The following is a 20,771-nucleotide window of genomic DNA, read 5'->3' as shown; positions in this document are numbered from 1 at the left end:
ACCCACGCCTCGTGGTACGAGACAGTCGCATTGCTGGGTCTGACAAATATAGCCTGAATACTCGATCTTCAAATTAGTGGGCTCTTGTTGAGTGTGGTTTTAACATTCCTCGTGTGTCGAATATAAGAAGCTATTAATTAGCTGCTAAGTTTGGACTGATATACCCAGGAAGGACGAACACTCGACCCTGACCTGACTGACTACAGTGTCGTGGCATCCAGTGTATTATTTCTCCATTCTGTTGTGATGAAAACCTGGATCTATTCTCCACCATAGCTTCGTTTCAAAAGTGACTTGGGCAGGTTGGCCCAATCGTCAAAGGCGACGCAATTCACTGTGCAGAGTTTGCATTCTGTGAACATCTGCTTGTTGTCAGGAATATCCACAATTTGGCTCAACTAAAGTCAAGTGAAAGAATGCCATGGCCTGTTTGTCGGTCGTACGTCGATCTTTCCTCAGAAACCAATGGACCAATGAAGCTACTTGCTTCCACCAACGATGACACCCTAGTTTGGTAAAAGTTGGATGCCTATTTTCAATATGGCCGCCAGCCAATATAAAACTGTTTTCAATAGCCATTTAAAGAATTGGGGAACGATTTATAGGCAAGAAGTAGGCATCCCCATGGGCACCAATTGTGTGTGTTTTGACTTTGCCAATCCGAGTAGAAATTCCAGTTCGTATGCATAAAGAAAAAGATCAGCAAGAAGGGGAGCACAATTGGTGCCAATGGGGATGCCTACTTTTTCCCAAAATGTCTTACCCCAAAATTTAGATAGATGTTATCAAAGTCCGACATTTAAGATATTGTTTCTCTGTAACGTCAGACGACAGAGAGAACACATTTGTATGTCGCATCTGCGTCACAGAGAGAACACAGTTGTATGTCACATCTGCGTCACAGAGAGAATACAGTTCTATGTCACATCTGCGTCACAGAGAGAACACAGTTCTATGTCACATCTGCGTCACAGAGAGAACACAGTTGTATGTCACATCTGCGTCACAGAGAGAACACAGTTGTATGTCACATCTGCGTCACAGAGAGAACACAGTTGTATGTCACATCTGCGTCACAGAGAGAACACAGTTGTATGTCACATCTGCGTCACAGAGAGAACACAGTTCTATGTCACACCTGCGTCACAGAGAGAACACAGTTGTATGTCACATCTGCGTCACAGAGAGAACACAGTTGTATGTCACATCTGCGTCACAGAGAGAACACAGTTGTATGTCACATCTGCGTCACAGAGAGAACACAGTTTTATGTCACATCTGCGTCACAGAGAGAACACATTTGTATGTCGCATCTGCGTCACAGAGAGAACACAGTTGTATGTCACATCTGCGCCACAGAGAGAACACAGTTGTATGTCACATCTGCGTCACAGAGTGAACACAGTTGTATGTCACATCTGCGTCACAGAGAGAACACAGTTCTATGTCACATCTGCGTCACAGAGAGAACACAGTTGTATGTCACATCTGCGTCACAGAGAGAACACAGTTCTATGTCACACCTGCGCCACAGAGAGAACACAGTTCTATGTCGCATCTGCGTCACAGAGAGAACACAGTTCTATGTCACATCTGCGTCACAGAGAGAACACAGTTCTATGTCACGTCTGCGTCACAGAACTATGCATACTCCCCACGAGTTTGAGAATAAAGTTGAAGTTCACACTGATCCAAAAGCCTAGTTAAAAATAATGGCGTGGTATGAATATTCCTTCGGAGAATGGAATCTAGCGCATTAAAAATGGACAGTTCTAGAACATATTACATCGACAAACTACATACGTTCTCTTTTAAGTGTTTGTTCGTTGATAAACATCCAAATCCATAGGGACCTTCTGAAAGGAGAAGAAGAACGTCCATTAGTCTGTGTTTGCAAATCGCTCTCCCGACTGATGTAAAATGCAGCGTACACATAAGTAATTGATTCAAGGCAGTGGTTCAAGTGGGATGCAGAGAACTGGCCTATGGTACATAGTCAAACAAAAGATAATGTATGGCTTATGCATTTTCACGACATTGCTGTAACTGGGGTTATCTTGTTTCAAAGATTACTCAAGTTTGCTAAATGCCAAAAAATGACAGTTATCATCAGTGTGACACCGTTGATATGTTCTAATGCCATTTCCCCATGATAGAATAATGTATGTGAGTCACATAGATATCACACCAGTCTTTCTCACTGTGACAATGATCGCCAAGCGTAAAAAAGAAAATCAGCAAATAGGAAACAATACAGACCTACCGCAGATTCGGACCAATCAGAACACAGGATTCTAAAATGCCTTGTAGAGCCTATATGTCAGCACATGTCAGAGTAGACAATAAAGATATTGAAATCCTAATGGTCTTGTTTCAATTTGGTAAGTAACATTAAAAGTTCCCTTGTGGTGTTATCGCAACCGTGTTTATTCCAAGAAGATGAATATGGTTAAGCTACCCCATTACAGGGATCCTTAGATATAAATCACATCTTTCCTGAACACGATAACTTGATAACAAGAATTTCTTGAGTTCTGGAACTTGAATCCATCAAGAAGCCATGGCAACTTCAAAGAGTGTAGTTATTACACAGACACTTCTAATGTACTGGGCAGTAGTGGTATCTGAACTTTCCCGTCAATACTAAATCTATTTGTACAATGTCAAGAATCGGTCTAGCCGTACCATACGGCTGTCGCTTCAGAAAAACACAATCAACCGAGCCTGTCCGCCGATCTATTTAGTCGCTGCTGCAACCAACATAGGTTGCAGGGGAAGAGGTCTGGAGAAACAGCCGGCTATAGCAGTACAACACTGCCAATACAAATCTGTTACAACACGTGCAATCTGTGGGCGGGCATTATCCTCATGCAACGTGACATACATCCCAGAATTTGCACAAAGGGTAGAACGTGATCTCCAACGATGTCCTCCCGGTAGCGTACGTCATTCAAGTTGCCATAAACAAAGATGAGTGTTCTCCCATGAGTTGTGATGCCACCCCACACCATTACACTTCCACCCCCAAACTGATGACGTTGAGTAACGAAAGCGTCGTTAAAACGTTCCCCTGGACAATTTTCCGAGCTGTTAATGTGGCAGTTTGGTATCGATTCTTTAGATGAACCCGGGGGGCACAGATGGCCCAGTCGTCTAAGGGGCCGCGATTCGCTGTGCAGAGTTGCGTCCCTTAGGCACGCCTGGATTCGAATCCCGGTTCGCCCCGATTATGTTTCTAGGTTTGTCAGCACCATACCCGTGCTCGTAGGTTTCACCGAAGTGGTAAGCGTCTGAGACCTGCATCACTTCGGGCTTTCCTCCCACATTAAGCTGACACGCCGTGATATGACTGGAATACTGTTAAAAGCGGCGTTAAACCAGACCCACTCACTCACTCACTTAGATGAACCAACCGAATATGGTTGTCTTTTTGACGTAACGTCACAGGTAGACGACCGGCCCGTGACCAGACATTATTATTGCCCTGCTGTAGATAACGTTTCCAAAGAGATGACATTGTGTTTTGAGGAACTCTGAATTGCCTGGCGTTTTGTGCCATTCCTGTTTGCAGCATACCCAAGGCTCGAAGACGTTGCTTTTCTGCAAGCAGTGGCATTGCGTGTTCGTTATTTTTGCGGTATGGAAGATTATACATTTTGAATACAAATTGTACATACTTTGCATAATGTTTTTAGTTTCTCACATTCAAATAGGTGTTCAAATTGTAAATATTCTTCAAACAGATTTGAGAAATACAATTCAAAAAGAGATTTATTCTGCCTCTCAGAAATCCACGTAACGCCTGACATCCTCGTGGCGGGGTATAAGAGATTTATTCCCCCGCTGAGGAATTCATTCCCTATCACGGCTGGGTATACAATATTTTATCAAGATCACGCGGACCAATCAGATCTCCTCATTCTGACATGGAAGTTTAGTTCGCTTTCTGAAAGGTCCATCGCCGTTTTCAGGACTCGTTTGTACATGACGTCATGGCTATTTTCAAAGACAATACCACATTCATTACATGATGGCTTGTTATCACTTTCCTTACCACTGTTGTCACGGAAAGTGACAACATGCCATCCTGTGATGAGTGAGGTATTGTCCGGAGGACAGAAAATAACCCTGGAATGTCATCATAATCTGTATAAAACATGTAAGCATCATTAATGGTGCCAAGAGCACTGTTTCTGTGTAAAACCTCGGAAAGATTCATTCATTAAATGCTTGAAGAATAATGTTTTTCCGTGTAATAAAAAATATTACTGGTATTACATCTAACTGAAAGCTGCTCTCGAAATGAACTAACAGCGATGATACTGAAAGTGGGCGTACACTCGATGACCGTGAATTAAAATTTCATAAGAGCTTTTAAATTTGATACTTGCAAATGTCAGACAATCGGAAAGCACCGCAAATGAGCCATGCAGTAAACACTGGACAGAACGACTCTTTAAAAATCTGCAGAATTTAAACGTGTTTGAAATCTAATGTAGATATAACATATTACCTGTATTTAAAGATGTGCATGTACACTTTCTCTCAATAGGTATCTCAACAGCGAGTAAGTGGTGAGCTTTAATGGGTCCTGCCACTGAATATTCTCAAGGACAAATGTATGATCAATACACCTGGGACGGCTGTCTACATTTCTGATGTATCTGGGTTTTTTAAGCCAAGGGCAGCCTCGAATCTTTCACAACAAAGACTGATGTTTACCAGGTGCAGCTGCATGCCTCACTTATCACTTTTTTAGATAATGGATTTGTATAGAGAGATATGGATCTGGACTTAGCAACCTTTTTATTCTCGAAATAGTCGATGTGTATATTCGTAAATGCTATTCTCCTTTTTTCATAAAGCCAGCTAATAAGAAGTGAGAGTACGCATGGATAGACTGTATACGTAGATACCTTCGTCAGTCTGAATTTGTCTGAGGCAGACTTTCTCTTGACCTTCCTAGATTAAAATATTAATATTAAATATGTGTGGCAAAACCGAAGTGCAAACTGTATGAATCTGCGAAGCGGATTCTTACAAATGTTTGCACATCGGTTTTTCAATTCATACCTCAATGAACCGAAAACAATCCACAATCAATCCTTAAAATTAAATTCGACTATGAAAACATGTGTCATCTACAATAGTTGAACCCCAAACACGAGATTTATAAACATTCCAGGTGTAGGAATACATACTGTGGCGTGACACGAATCAGTTGATTGTTTGATTTATGCACATAACTTGACACGCCTACAAAACCAGTAGCCAATCAACGGAGAGTAGGACCAAAACAAAGTTCATAGGACCTGTCAGTCAAGGCAAGAGGGGAGAAGGATTGTAACAGTAAGACTGTAACAAACCGGAACAAATATGTCCGGGAGAAGGCGGATGTTTCAAATGGCGTGGTCAGATACCGTCAGATTCAAACATTAGTTCCCTGAGAACGGAAAGACACAGATAGAAATGAAACCGGAAGAAATGAAATTTGTGGAACTCAGGCGAGCGAAAAAAACCACAGGCAGCGAGCCTGCACGTTAGCTGTTTCTTTCTTTCCCGGCCTTCAGTCTCAAAGGGTAGTTTGGACAATGAATATGCACGGAAGTCGCTAAACGTCCTGTGCATGACGATACACGTGAGCAGAAAGGGAATCCCCTCGACTTTAACATTGGGATTCCCCAACAATCCGTTGTAATAAAAGTAGTCCGCTACGATGGGCGTCGCTTAAGTTTTACATTCATTGGGAAATGACTGCAATAACCCCATGACCAATTTAGCTAATTAGAATGCAGGAATTACAATGAACACAACGAACATTTAATAATAGAAAACTTTCCACAATGTGCCCACGTATGACAGAAGACACCGAACATCCTCTGCACGAATAGTACCATCGAATCAGTCGAAAAAGGAATATACATGAAACTCGATATGGAATACATGCAAAATACGTGTTATTGTCCACAGTGAGTGGATGTTGCTCTTGTGTCTATCGAGTCATTATCCTATCAATATTCATCAATGTTCACTGAATGAGTGACCAAGTTGAACAAATTCATGTTCATGACTCCCAGCAACGTTTTACATGGATCTTTTGAACATAACAACCAGACCTATTAATACAAAATACTTTGTTTCATAACAATCAATATTGCTTGCGCTATAAATCCGTCTGCGGTGTTATGTCAATTTTATAGCTGACATGGTGTACTATTCATTTCCTCCCTAAGAATGAATAACACTTTATTTATTGGCCTGTTGGTCTCAGTGTCTTTCATAATACAGGAAATGTCAATGGTTGATCGCTTCCATAATTTAGGATATATGGCCACTCCTGACTTGAAGTTGCTCTGTGCTGATGCACAGTTTGGTTATTGTACAACAGACACTCTCCTGTATCACCAACAAAAAACCCATTGATGTACATGGTTCACAGAGCATCAATAGACAAGAAGACATCAAGTACAAACACTCTGTAAACTTACCATTGTCCAGTACCAGTTTTATTCGTCACTAAACTTAACAATACCATTTACATGATTTGATAAACAGTGTTTTATTCTGAATATTCATATGGAATACCAGTAATTGTTTTTGTTTACGCGCTTTGATTTATGTTGATATTCCTGACATTAACAGTATTTTGCACAAGCCTGAAACCACCTAAGACTAAGAGGTCTTGAAATTTGGGCAAGTTAGTTTTCATTGACATTGCTGGCAAACGCAACATATAAGTATAATAAAACATTTGGACTGACATACTTTCATTATAACCATGCTAATTTAATGGGTATTCAGTGTTCGAAATTAGATGTGTGTGTATGTGTATGAGTGTGTGTGTTTGTGTGTGCAGTAAGTGCGTGTGTGTTTGTGTACATGTGTGTGAGTAATGTGTTTGAGTGTGTGTTCGTGTGCGTGTGTGTAATGTGTGTGACGCGCGTGTAATGTGTGTGTGCGTGTGTGTAACGTTTGTGTGCGTGCGTGTGCGTGTGTGTGTGTGTGTAAGTAATGTTATGACTTCCTATCAAGGTTATTGGATCAATTATTGATTGATTTGTGACACTTTGCCTTTATAAAAGAAGTAACCATAAATGGACAAGTTTCTCACATTTGGATATTTTAAGCATGTTGAGAGGACCGTTATTTACTGAGTATATGTTATTGATGGGATCAGTATATTTATAGGCAGGACTAAGAAAATATATTTGGCAGGCAATAACCAAAGTATGTTATTTCTAGAAAATTAAAATTGGTCCATTGAAACTCCAAGGCTCCAGAAGACACACAGAAAGGCTAGGGTTGTGCAAACAAAACAGTATCTTATTCTACACAATCATCAAAATGCGGAATGTCCTCAAAGTTAAACTTCTTGGATTTATTCCCTTGTGCTGACTTTGCCAATCCGAACAAGAAGGGGAGCACAACTGGTGGCCATGAGATGCCTACTTACCTACCCAATGTCTTACCCCCATATTTTACATAGATGTTATCAATGAGGAGGACTACAATTTCACATATTGTTTTCTTTATCAACATCAGAGCACATTTGCTTTCAGTTATGACAAATTGTCATGAACCTCTGAAGACAGAAGTGGAACTATACTTTGGTCACCACGTTTAGTAACAAATGCCCCATAGAATGTAGTGATTTGTCGTGTGGGATAGTGGTGTGCAGGGTTGTAAAATCAAATGTTTTGACAGAATTGAGATTGCAAAAAAACATGCAAATCCTTGAGATAGTGAGACTCTTTCGAGAATTCCACTTGTCTCAAATAGTTTCTGTGAATATAAAGAAAGTCCTTCGATTGTATACAGGATTATGGGGAACCTTTGAGACAGGGATTTGTTAGAACATTATTTAGGAACAGGAAAGGCCTGGGCATGTGAATCGACATTTGAATCACATCAGACCAAATGTCGCGAGTGAAAGTTGCTTGGGCGGAACTTGCAGGACAGTTTCCTCTAACCAACACATTCGGCACTATTTCATCCTGCTTTGTATAAAAATAACAGGAACTGAAAATTTGTAAACAATAAAATGAAGAAGAATATCTTGCTAAATGCATCTATTTGCACTCTTGGACGATTCGTCTCCCATGTTTTAAATACACAAAAAACGGTAGTATATTTGTGCTCTGTTTGGATTATCTTTTGTACAAATCGAAAGCTCCGAATCGTGAGTGAGTGAGTTGGGTTTAACGCCGCGTCTCAGACGGGAAGGGGATGGGATTCGAACCGGCGTGCCCAAGGGACGCACCACTGTACAGCGAATCGCGGCGCCTAAGACGACTGGGCCACCCGTGCTGCCGCTCCTAATCGAGGTGGTAAAGAATCATTTAAGAAAACTGATATATAATTGGCCTAACACCCCGCGCAACCTTTATATAACATAGACGGTCAAAGTCCGGTCATCCTTCACGTCAGGTGTCCAGTGGAAGTGCGATCAGATCGTCACTCAGAGAGGTATAGTATTGGAGTTAAAGAGATTGAGTTTAGTGAAATTATTTCTTATTGTATCCACTGTAGTCAATTACTCTACCGGGATTAGCCGTAAACCGAAATATGAGTCAATGCAAACCATATAATGATAAAAGTAACTGTTCAGACCAGTAAAAGACCCAACATGACATTGCCAATCCGAAGGAACCCGCGAAGATAACCGATATTGCACCACTGGATGTAATATCTAGAAATATTTAGAAATTTTAGAAAATTTGAAAACGAAACAGCAACATATTTATAAAGGATATTGTGTCACAACAATGGCTATTTGAAGCGATCCATCATCTGTCAGTTTTGCAGATTGCCATTTGGTGTTTATTATGAAATAATACTAACTCTTTCTGTGAGCCCTATAATAATGCATGCGACACAAAGACCTTTCTAGAAGTTTACATGGATAGAATCCTGATAATTATGAGTACACTTAATGCTGAGCTTGATTGCAAGCTTCTGTAATCAAACCATTAAAATGACAGAATGTCAAATATTCAACTTAAAAAAAGAAACCGTTTTAGCATATTTCCTTATTAACGATTTTCATGTCAATGAGAAAGGAAAATAAGATCGAATGTTTTCTTCTGAAACATTAGCCGTGCGTACGGATGCGTAAACATACCCATCTATCCACCTGCAAATACCGACCTTTAAAGCTTTTCCAGTGATGTTAATGGACCCATTCCGGTGTCTCTTTAGTGTAAACTTCCTGTGACGGCCTGTTAAGAAGATTGCCGTGCATACATAAGTAGTTTCAGTTGATATCAACTTTAAACCATGGGGCCTGTAGTAATATCACGAGGGACAAAGAATATATTTGCATATATTTAAAACACACAACTAATACTGGGTGCATATATATACACGGGAACAATACGTCATTAAGTTCATTTAGAGAGCAGCTTTCAACACGGCAGTCAGATGTAGTGTCATGTTATATGACACGGAGTGACATTTGTTAAAACATTTAAACGAATGAACCTATCCCAGGTTCTACACAGGCACAGTACTCTTGGAGTCATCAATGATGTTGGCAGGTTTACAGATTGTGTTGACACTACAGCGTTATTTCCTGTCCTCTGCACCACAAGGCTTGATAGTTGAATCACGAAGTGAATGCATCTCCAAGTGTTACTTCAACACGACTTGCCACTCCGTATTTTACCAGGCCTCCTCCAAGACGTGTTACTTGTCAGATGCAGTTTACACTCAGGATGACCTCGACGGTTCAGCTGACATGCAGTATCTGGAGTGGAAACGAGGTACCAATTTCATTTCCTATTTGATAGTATTTCAATGCACTGGGCGAATCCAAAAATCTTTATTAAAACAAAATACAGCTTCTAAAATATTGAGTGAGTAGGTTTAACGCCGCTTTTAACAGTATTTTCATTTCTTATTTGATTGTATTTCAATGCACTGAGCGAATCCAAAAATCTTTATTAAAACAAAGTACAGCTTCTAAAATATTGAGTGAGTGGGTTTAACGCCGCTTTTAACAGTATTCCAGTTATATCGCGGCGTGTCAGCTTAATGTGGGAGGAAAGCCCCAAGTGATGCAGGTCTCAGACGTTTACCACTTCGGTTAAACCCACGAGCACGGGTATGGTGCTGACAAACCTAGAAACATAGTCGGGGCGAACCGGGATTCGAACCCACAATCATAGGTTTCGGGCGTGCCCCAAGGGACGCAACTCTGCACAGCGAATCGCGTCGCCTTAGACGACTGGGCCACCCGTGCCCCCTCTAAAATATTGAAATATTTTACCTACTTAACATTCATTTAACAAGCCACATATTTGTGAAATTTCATTTCCCTTTTGAAAGAATATTACCAAATTGAGTATTACAAACTATATCAAAATAGCTATGTAAATAATTCAATGTGGGCCGGAGTAGCGAATAATGTCGTCAGTACCATCCCACATTGAATTGAGTGAATAGTACTGTAAGGAAGAATTTGTCAATCCCTCTGATTTCAACACAGTACTGGTATTTATTGTCTTTTGAAAATATGGATGCTACCAGTGAGTGTGTAAGTGAATTAGATTTACTTAGTTCAGCTAGATTACTTTAATATTATAAGCGAATAGTTAAGCGGGTTAACTAATTCACAATTTGTGCGAGACCGTCTCCGTAGTCTAGTGGTAGAGCGACCGCCTGGAGAGGGGGAGGTCCGGTGTTCGATCCGCGGCCGCGTCATACTAAAAGACATTAAGAAATGGTACTTGTTGTTTCAATTCCTGGCGCTTAAGGGGCTAAAACAAGGAGTCAGTATACCGTGTCTAAGTGGGATATTCATACAAGCACTAGTATAAGCATCCACACACACACGTGCATGCGCGTCGCTACATAAGTGCAATAATCTTGAACGCGATGTTAAACCCTATTTCACCTCACCTAACTATGTGAGTGAGTCGATGACAAAATCTTGTCTAGCGCAGCGGTAAACACTATTCACGGCGGGGGACACCAGAAATGGGCTTCACACATTGTACCCATGTCGGGATTTGAACCCGAGTTTCGACGTGACGAGCGAACGCTTTAACCACTAGGCTACCCGACCGCCCCTGGGCCAATACGATGCTACACAAAAGCGAATGAATAGTTCTGTAAGTTTTTTTTGTCAATCCCTCTGATTTCAGTCTAAAAACAATACTGGTATTAAGCATGCTTAAAATGTTCTGCTCTCTGACTATTGAAAATATTGATGCTGTCACTAGTATCAGTGAGTGAGTAAGAGAGCGAGCGAATGGTTACAGATTTAATCGTTCTCTATATTACTTTAATATTAAAAGCGGGTAGCCCATGTTTTGGTTAGCTAACTCTCAGTGTGTGAGTCGATGAGTAAATGTTGTTCATGTGAAGTCAGTTCTATTCCAGCTACTCTCTTGCGGCATCAATATGATTGTATCTGAACTTGGCAAATCAGTAACTTAAAGTATGTGCATACCATGATATATTTGTTGATATATTTGCTGTAATAATATACGAGGGTGAGATTCACTCCACTCCAGATTTTCCACATTCTCATTATTTCAATGTTCTAGGGTGTTAATACGACCTTGCTATATGCCTCTGTGTTCAGATGGCTGTGACAGTGGATACAGCTGGAATCGGACTCTCGATCTGTGCTACAAAGCCTACACAGGCTCAACCAAATCATGGGGGAATGCAGAAAACTTCTGTATCCAAAATGGCGCACATCTTCTCAAAGTTGGCAACCTCGAAACAACTCTATTAATGAATCACATTGCCGTGAATCACGGTGAGTATATATTTATATTTATATTTATATTTATAATAGTATCCCAGCTGTATCATGAGCATTCTGGGATGTGATGTTACCAAGTGCCAATTACCACTCCATTACTACCACCAATCGTGAAGCGAAAGGGAATGTGTGCAGCATACTGATTGGTTACAAAAAATCATATGACTGGATACCGGAAATTTTTCGGATTTTTCATGACGAAATCTCTTCTCAATCTCAAACGAAAACGCGTGCAATTACCGTCTTGGGGATGGAATTTACATGACGCTCATATCAGGTTTTATAAATATTTATAAGAAGAAAGAAAAGAAAACAGAATAGTTTTTTCTACATTCAGTTACCATGGAAATATACTCAACAACAAAAGTTCCTGTGACACCAATATTTTAGTGTATTTTTCAAACAAGTAAAGTTTGGTTTTCAGTATTGTAGTACATGTATGGAATCAAGTCACAAAAAACGCAACTGCTACAGAAAAGCATGCATTCCATGCAAAAGTTGACTTTTATGCAAGCCCCATGCATTTCACTACCAAAGAATGCGTATAAAAACATGTGCGTTAACGGGATTCCATATGCATTGTTTAGCATCGTGCTGACAACAACCACTCAGAAAAACAACAAAATTACGCAATAATTCAACATTACGAAGTGCCACGCCTGAAAATGAGGGTCTGCGAGCCATTGGTATGCTTGAAGCAGGATCGAGTCAACGTGATGACGCAAGACAATTTAAAGTCCACAGAAACACAATTTGGTGCTTATGGCAACGTTGGCAACAGATGACTACAGTCAGAGACCATCCTCGGAGTGGCAGGCCACGCGTAACCAATAATCGACAAGACAACTGGATTCAACACACCAGCCAGTAACAGTGACTGCAAGAAGTATCCCTGGGCGAGTATCTTCACAAACCGTACGTCGTCGCCTCAGATGAGCAGGTATTGTCGCCAGAAGACCCGCCAGACGTCCCATTTTGACAGGAAACCACCGCCAAGCACGTCAACAGTGGTGCAGACAGCCACTACGCTGGACGGCCATGCAGTTGGGACAAGTTCTATTCACTGACGAATCTCGTTTTCACCTCAGGCACAGCGATGGACGGATTCGAGTGTACCAACGTCGATCTGAACGTTACGTCAATCATTGTATCATGGAAGAAGATCGGTTCGAGGCCGGCAGCGTTATGGTATGGGGTGGGATTACAGCAAGACAGAGGACCCGTTTGATAGTGGTAGAGGGAAATCTCAATGGACAGCGCTACCGCGACGAGATCATCGGCCCTGTTGTTCCACCGTTTTTGCGTCGTCATGACCCAGGCATTACTTTTCAACATGACAACGCCCGGCCTCGACTTGTTCAGGATTCCCTTCAACAAAACAACGTGAATGTCATCCCCTGGCCGGCTCTCTCCCCTGATCTCTCACCAATCGATTACATGTGGGATGAGATGGATCGGCGCCTTCGACGTCAACCACGTGTTCCACATACGCTCCAGGAACTTCGAAACATGCACCAGCAGATTTGGATAGATATCCCACAGGACTTTGTGCGTCGCCTGATGTGTTGCTTGCATCGCAACCAGAGGGGGACACACACGCTATTGATTTGTAAATTAACATTTTGGCATGTTCATGTTTGTTATGAAATCACGCATTTTCTGAAGTCAGTATGGCAGATGAAACCATTTGAACACTTACAGGAGTCTTTTATCTGTTGCAAACCGAAATTGTTTCAGATTTGGTAAAAAACATAACTTTGCAGTAAATCTTATTCAATGTCACAGGAACCTTTGTTGTTCAGTATATATGACCCTGTATATATACTGTATGTACACTATATCACGAGTCATAGTATTCCAGTATTAGATCATTGCCCCCAGAGTGACGTCACACCTATCTCACAACTGTGAGAGTTCAAGTAGAGCGACTGTTAATGGTACCAAGTATATTCTACAACGTCGGTAGATACTATTGAAATATTGACGTTTGAAAATTAAAATTTCCCGCCATCTGATGTTAATGGCCTAAATAGGTTATGTATGTAGTTGTAGAAGTGGCTCAAACGTGCCAGTGAGATCATTAGACCGGACATGTGTATGACATAATAGTTTTATAATGTCTAGTTACATTAAAACTTCAGTGAACTTGTTGGCGTATGCGTCCCAAAGTGATATCATCAGTTTACACACAATTTCTCGTAAAAACAACTGGGGACGGGTTACTCGTTTGGAGTCATTCATGAAAGAGTGAGTGAGTGAGTGAGTGAGTATGGTTTTACGCGGCTTTTATCAATATTCCAGCAATATCACGGCGGGTGACACCAGAAATGGGCTTCACACAATGTACCCATGTCGGGAATCGAACCCGGGTCTTCGGCGTGACGAGATAACGCTTTAACAACTAGGCTACCCGACCGCCCCCATTCATGAAAGAGAGGTGATGAGACGACTACTTTTCTTGAGTGTACTTTCAACAGCTGGATAATAACTTCCAACCCTATGCTCAATTCTTCCGATATTCAAGCATGGCCTTACCACTTCTGACCAAATAACATATGTGACTGATTAGGTAATATTTTTTTTTGCTATATAAAATAGTAATGACTTTTAAGTCTGAAATGTTGAATGCTATTGTGTAATTCTAGGTAGATCTCTCTGGCTTGGTGGCACTGACATCCAAGAAGAGGGAACATGGGTGTGGACAGACAACTCCACATTTCAAACCGAATGGTGGGATACAGACACTGATCGACCTCATACAGGCAAAAACAGCAATGACTGCCTCGTGGTGTACCCCTGGTCTGGTGAACCTGTGAACAAATGGCGTGATCACAGCTGTACCAAACAGCATGGCTATGTTTGTCAGCTACCAGTGGCGCCATCTTGCTGCTGATTGTATGATATAAAGACGGGAACATGTGTCCCGAGTCATAGTTTTTATGGTGTGTTAATATGTATAAGTCTCATGTCTGTATTTCTGATGTCCCCCTCACTGTTGTATTGTTGGAATATTGCTAAAAGCCATACTCACTCACTCTCATATCTGTGCTTTTGGAATATCAATAACATTTTAAAGACATAAAACCTTCAACATGCATTGCAACAGAACACAGCTGTATTTTTTTCCATAATAATTCATATGTTATCCACTCGCTTGCTTACGCATCTCAGCTATTTATTGAGCAAACAGATTTTTATATTACATCAATTACTTTTTGTCATTTTTTCTTGAACAAAGTGGTTTTTAATCTGACTTTTCTCTGGCATCATAAATCCATACCACATGTCAGTGTAGAAAATAAAGATATTGAAATCCTCATCGTCTTGTTTCACTTTGGTAAGTTACACATTCTCCTTGTAGTATTATCACAATGCTTGAGTGCATTAACACCCCACAAACGGAACTCTTAGATATGATTACATTTATCCTGTACCCGATACACTTGCATAACAAGAATTTCTAGAGGACCGTGTTGAGCTCTGGGACTTGAGAAGAGTGTAGTTAATACACCGAGACTTGTAGCGTACTGGACAGTCCTGTTCTCTGAACTTTCCGCTTAGCACTACCTGCATTTGTAAAGTGGCTGTTTCTTCCAGCTGTCCAGGTTTCGGGTACTGACGAGATCGTTACAAACACGCAATCAAGCCGAGCCTGTTCACCGATCCATTAAGACGCTGTTTAGCACCAACATGGGTTGAGCGGGACCAATTCTAACGGAATCCCAAGGGGATGACTAGTATCTTAGCAGGTGTAAAGTCATACCGTTTCATCTAATTTAAAACCGTCACGATTATTTCTATTTAATATCTTTGGAAATTATTTCGAGGTAAGCATTCAGAAGTTTGAGATATATTTGTCAGAGGTAAATGTAAGAACTGACGGTTACTTTGTTTTTGTTTGTTTTTTGTTGTTAACGCCGCACACAGCAGTATTCCAACTATATGAAGGCGGTTTGTAAAAAATCGAGTCTGGACCAGACAATCCAGTGATTGACTTCATGGGCAACGATCCAAGCAATTGGGATCAATGACATCCACCCCATCCCGTTAGTCTCCTCTCACGACAAGCATAATCGCCTTTCACGGCTAGCATGGGTTGCTGAAGACCTTTGTGTGTGAGTTCATTGAGAGTATGACCTTTCATAGAGTGAGAGCCGACATTGCATAAACGCTGGAGCTTGCGACAATGTTTGGCTCTCATGTTGTGAACGTTCACACTCAAATGAACTCACACAAAGTAAGATTCAATTCTCATACCTTGTACTTACGTTTGTGACCGTGAAGATCCGGGGTAGAATAGGTCTTCAGCAACCAATGCTTGCCGTGAAAGGCGATTATGCTTGTCGAAAGAGGCGACTAACGGGATCGGGTGGTCAGGCTCACTGACTTGGTTGATGCATGTCATCGTCTCCCAATTGCGTGGATCGATGCTCATGGTGTCAATCACTGGATTGTCTGGTCGAGACTCGATTACTTACAGACAGCAGTCATGTAGCTGGAATATTGCTGAGTGCGACGTTAAACAACAAACAAACGATACTAACGCTAGTTGGTACCTTGAAATGATGTATATGCACATTTTCTCTTGATACGCGTGACCTCATGTCTACACAGACAGAAATACAACGACGGAGTTTCTCAAAACGAAAGATGATGAGGGCATGTATTCCTTACAGTAACGTCCTTTGTTTGGTTACAACACCCATTTGAATCATATCCTCTTTAGATCAGCAAGGCCTGTTTTAAACAACCTACGCAAGTCAGTCACAGTGGCAGTACGACGTAATTCATTTACTTCAAGTTCAGAACGTCAAAATGGCGTCGATCAACGAGACGAGGGAGATTCTAAATGAAGATCAGGAGATTTGCTGTTATTCAAAATTGATTTGAAAATTAGTTTAAAAATTAATTATTTAAAAAGTCAATTCATATATTGCTACTGAATGCTGACGTGCAGGGCGTGGAGTCAAACAATAGGAAAGTACCAAGTTATGTAGTTAACTGCTAGGGAATTTTCTGGTGTTTCTACTGGAATGTGGAAGTCGTTATGTGAACGATAACTGGGAACTGAAGAATCTCATTAAGAGTTAGTGAGTGAGTGAGTTTGATTTAACGCCGCTTTTAACAGTATTCCAGTTATATCGCGGCGTGTCAGCTTAATGTGGAAGGAAAGCCCGAAGTGATGCAGGTCTCAGACGTTTACCACTTCGGTGAAACCCACGAGCACGGGTATGGATTCGAACCCACAATCATAGGTTTCTGGCATGCCGGAGGGACGCAACTCTGCACAGCGAATCGCGGCGCCTTAGACGACTGTGCCACCCGTGTTCCCTAACCATTAAGAGGACAGAATGTCAAACATTCAATTCAATACAAAATACCGTCTCAGCCTATTACATTATCATTGATTTTCATCTCACTAAGAAAGATTTAATAAGGTCAAAAATATTCCTTAGAAATATTAGAAGTGCATACGGAAAAGTAAACAGATCACCCATGTGCCCGTCGTACACTATAGATCTGAAACCTGACTCTGGGATGTTCAGTCTCTGTTCACTACATTGGCCTGTCTCATACTGCACAATACACACTCTTCAACCCAAACAATATACAAGTCACTCACAGATTCGTTATATCAAGCCTGTACTGCATGTTGATGCTGTGTTAGGTAACGGGATCTGACTAAAACATGCAAATATCGACAATTAAAGGCCTTCCTGTGATATGAATAGACCATTCCGGTGGTGTCTTCTGTGTAATCTTCCTGTAAAGTCTGTAGATTGCTGTACGCACTTAATAATTTTAAGTTGGAGAACAACTTAAAACATTGGAGCCTGCAGTAATATCGCGAGGGCCAAAGGATATATTGGCATATTTTTATAACACGAAAAAGGAATGCATATATATTCTTAGGCATTACACAGAAACAGTACTTAACATAAAAGATGTTTACAGGTTTACAGATTGTGTTGACACCACAAGGCTGGATAGTTGAATCAAGAAGTGAATGCATCTCCAAGTGTTACTTCAACACGACTTGCCCCTCCGTATTTTACCAGGCCTCCTCCAAGACGTGTTACTTGTCAGATGCAGTTTACACTCAGGATGACCTCGACGGTTCAGCTGACATGCAGTATCTGGAGTGGAAACGAGGTACCATTTTCATTTCCTATTTGATAGTATTTCAATGCACTGGGCGAATCCAAAAATCCTTATTAAAGCAAAATACAGCTTCTAAAATATTGAATTTTTTTACCTACTTAACATTAATTTTACAAGCCACATATTTGTGATAGTTAATTGCTTTGGGTGTTCATGAAGTAGAATGGACAGGGGTAATGGAATCGTAACTTAACGCCATAGTCATTGAAGGCATCAGTATGACAAGATGAACCAGTGAATGCGGTATGAATGCTTTTGTACATCTTCAAAATGATGGTCTTCGTGTCGTTCCATACATTATTGCTTAGCAACACGTCTCCAATACTTCGTTACAATAGACCATCTGTTCTTTGGTGTTTTCTGTGCTAAGTGTGGACAATAAAGCAACACTGAAATACTTGGTGTTTTTTTTTCATAAAGTCAGCAATTAAGACAAGGTTACATAACAGAGTTTATTGAGGTCGAATGTGTAAAGTGAATACCAATACAGGCACCTTAAAATAGATTATATCTACCCAGGAACCGAAAGCTTTGGAGCATAAGGACGTCCAGAGATACAACATCAAAGAAATTAGGATAAGCAAATAGCTGTCACAGAATCACAGGTCGCGAGGGAAAGACGTTTCAATATGAAGATTGTAAGCGGCTAGCGGCTGGCATGCTGCAAACAACTTGTCTTCAGAGCAGTGCTGACATTAATAAACTGACGTCCAAAAGAAACTTTACCAACTAAAAATATAAATTTCAGACAAAGTATAATTTTTTTTCGATGAAGTTTATCTAAAACACATAACCTAAATACAACAATAGTGTATGCAGAAAATGTTAATCGTCTGTTACATGTTTGCGAGATAACACGCGAAAAATTGAAAAACACGTGCACCACGGACAACTGCAAATGCACGTGCGGGTAAGGGTATAAAACGATTGTAACGGCAAGTCAGACATCCACAGTAATAAAAAAACACAAAAGAAATGCCACGACTCACAGTCGAACAACGTGAACGAGCCTTTGGTATGGTACAAATGGGAGCCACCCACGCCCATATTGCACGAACCTTCGGTTGCTCCCGTGTTGCCGTTACCAACTTGGTGCAACGTTACAGACAGACAGGGCGGACCGCTGACAGGCCAAGAACAGGCAGACCCAGGGTGACCACGCCCCATGATGACCGGTACTTGCGTACCTTGCACCTCCGAATACGCTTCCTGACAGTGACGTCATCGGCGACAAATGCCTTAGGTCACAGGGTTAGTCGACAGACAGTGACCAGGAGACTTAGGGCTCATGGAATTAAGGCTTTTAGACCATATAGAGGACAGCTATTGACAGCGCAACATCGTCGTCTGCGATTGAGATGGGCCCGGACTGTATGACGTTGGCAACGACGTGACTGGCAGAGGGTTGTCTTCACTGACAAAAGTCGATTCTGTATGTTTAGGGCTGATGGAAGACAACGTGTTTACCGCCAAAAGGGGTGAACGAACGGCGGTGTGTTGCGTGCAGGAGGTCGGACCATATGGTGGAGGGAGTGTCATGGTGTGGGGAGGGATCTGTGGGCAGGAGAGCACACCGCTGGTCATCGTTGACGGAAACTTGACAGCTCAGCCTTACATGGATAACATTCTTCGTCCGGTTGTCCTACCATTTCTCCAACAGCAACCACGTGGTGTCATTTAGCAGCATGACAACGCTAGAGCCCATACAGCCAGAATTGTCACTAACTTCCTCGCAGCCAACAACGTCAACGTCCTGCCGTGGCCTGCACGCTCACCCGACATGTCCCCCATAGAACAACTCTGGGACTTGATGGATCGTCCTTTTCGACAGCGACCACACTCTCCAGCCAACCGGCAAGAACTGATCTTGGCCCTCCAAAAAGAATGGCGTCAAATCCCACGTGACCTCATCAGACGACTGACTTTTTCTGTTCGTCGAAGAGTTTTTGCGTGTATTGAGTGGTCACACACGCTACTAATGACTTGTTATGGAACTTGAGCGATTGTTCATGTACTCTGCCTATTGTCCATGATTCTGAAAGCTCGAGTTGTGTACCACACCCAACTTTTGGTGCTCTAACGTCATTCTCGGTCGCGGTATGATTGTCATTTTCAGTGTTGATTATGTTGATATATTGATCTTCTCAATACACTTTACTTCATGCATGTATGTTTTGATGTTTTTGAGCAAGAGTGATTTCAAACTCTGGTAAAGTTCCTTTTGGACGTCAGTTTCGTTTCGGGAGGGGAGCAGCACTTCCATGTGTCTGTTAATTACTCAATAGGGTAGTAACGGCTTAGTCATTATCTGGTTTTGCAACCAAACAGGCTGCTTTTCTACTTATTGCCCTGTCACACTGCAACGTATAGCAGTAACGTATGTCGACGTATGAGAATTTTTGCCAACGCTGAAACACGCTATGGATAAGTTAGGTGTAAGTTGTATGCGTTAAAAGCACGCTGGTATACGTTGTAGTACGCCGAGGCTTAAAAATATTTTTGTGAATGCAAAATCTTTTCGGCGTATGGGAACGTATGAATTATACTTTGGGCATACGTTAGAGGTACGTTCTAAGTACGTTTACATACGCCAGATATACGTTACCTATACGCTGATATACGTCGACATAAGTTGGCCGAAGGTGTACTGTACAGCTAACGTTTGGTAACGTATGCGTAACTTACTTCTAACGTATGTCTTACGTATACATCCAAAAGTATATGGCGTATTAGACGTATGTCTGACGACAAAATAACTTATTTAACGTATTTCTAACGTTTAGCTAGCGTATTTGTACCGTTGTACCAGAGTTTTGGAGGTTTCTGTATATACTGG

The 20,771-nt window shown here is 41.3% G+C and overlaps 1 protein-coding gene across 1 annotated transcript; it reads left to right on the top strand.

Moving 5' to 3' along the window:
- Positions 1-9,523: 9,523 nt before the first annotated feature.
- On the top strand, positions 9,524-14,666 carry LOC139442082 (C-type lectin mannose-binding isoform-like). The gene is made up of 3 exons (XM_071222864.1): positions 9,524-9,761; positions 11,588-11,767; positions 14,419-14,666. The coding sequence occupies exons 1-3, from the start codon at positions 9,524-9,526 to the stop codon at positions 14,664-14,666; spliced, it is 666 nt and encodes a 221-aa protein (XP_071078965.1).
- Positions 14,667-20,771: the final 6,105 nt, after the last annotated feature.

This window comes from Haliotis cracherodii, unplaced genomic scaffold (assembly GCF_022045235.1).
Source record: "Haliotis cracherodii isolate W230 unplaced genomic scaffold, xgHalCrac1.p SCAF_5, whole genome shotgun sequence".
NCBI lineage: Eukaryota > Metazoa > Mollusca > Gastropoda > Lepetellida > Haliotidae > Haliotis > Haliotis cracherodii.
Note: the sequence above shows the minus strand (reverse complement) of the source record. Positions and strands in the feature narration are given on the sequence as shown.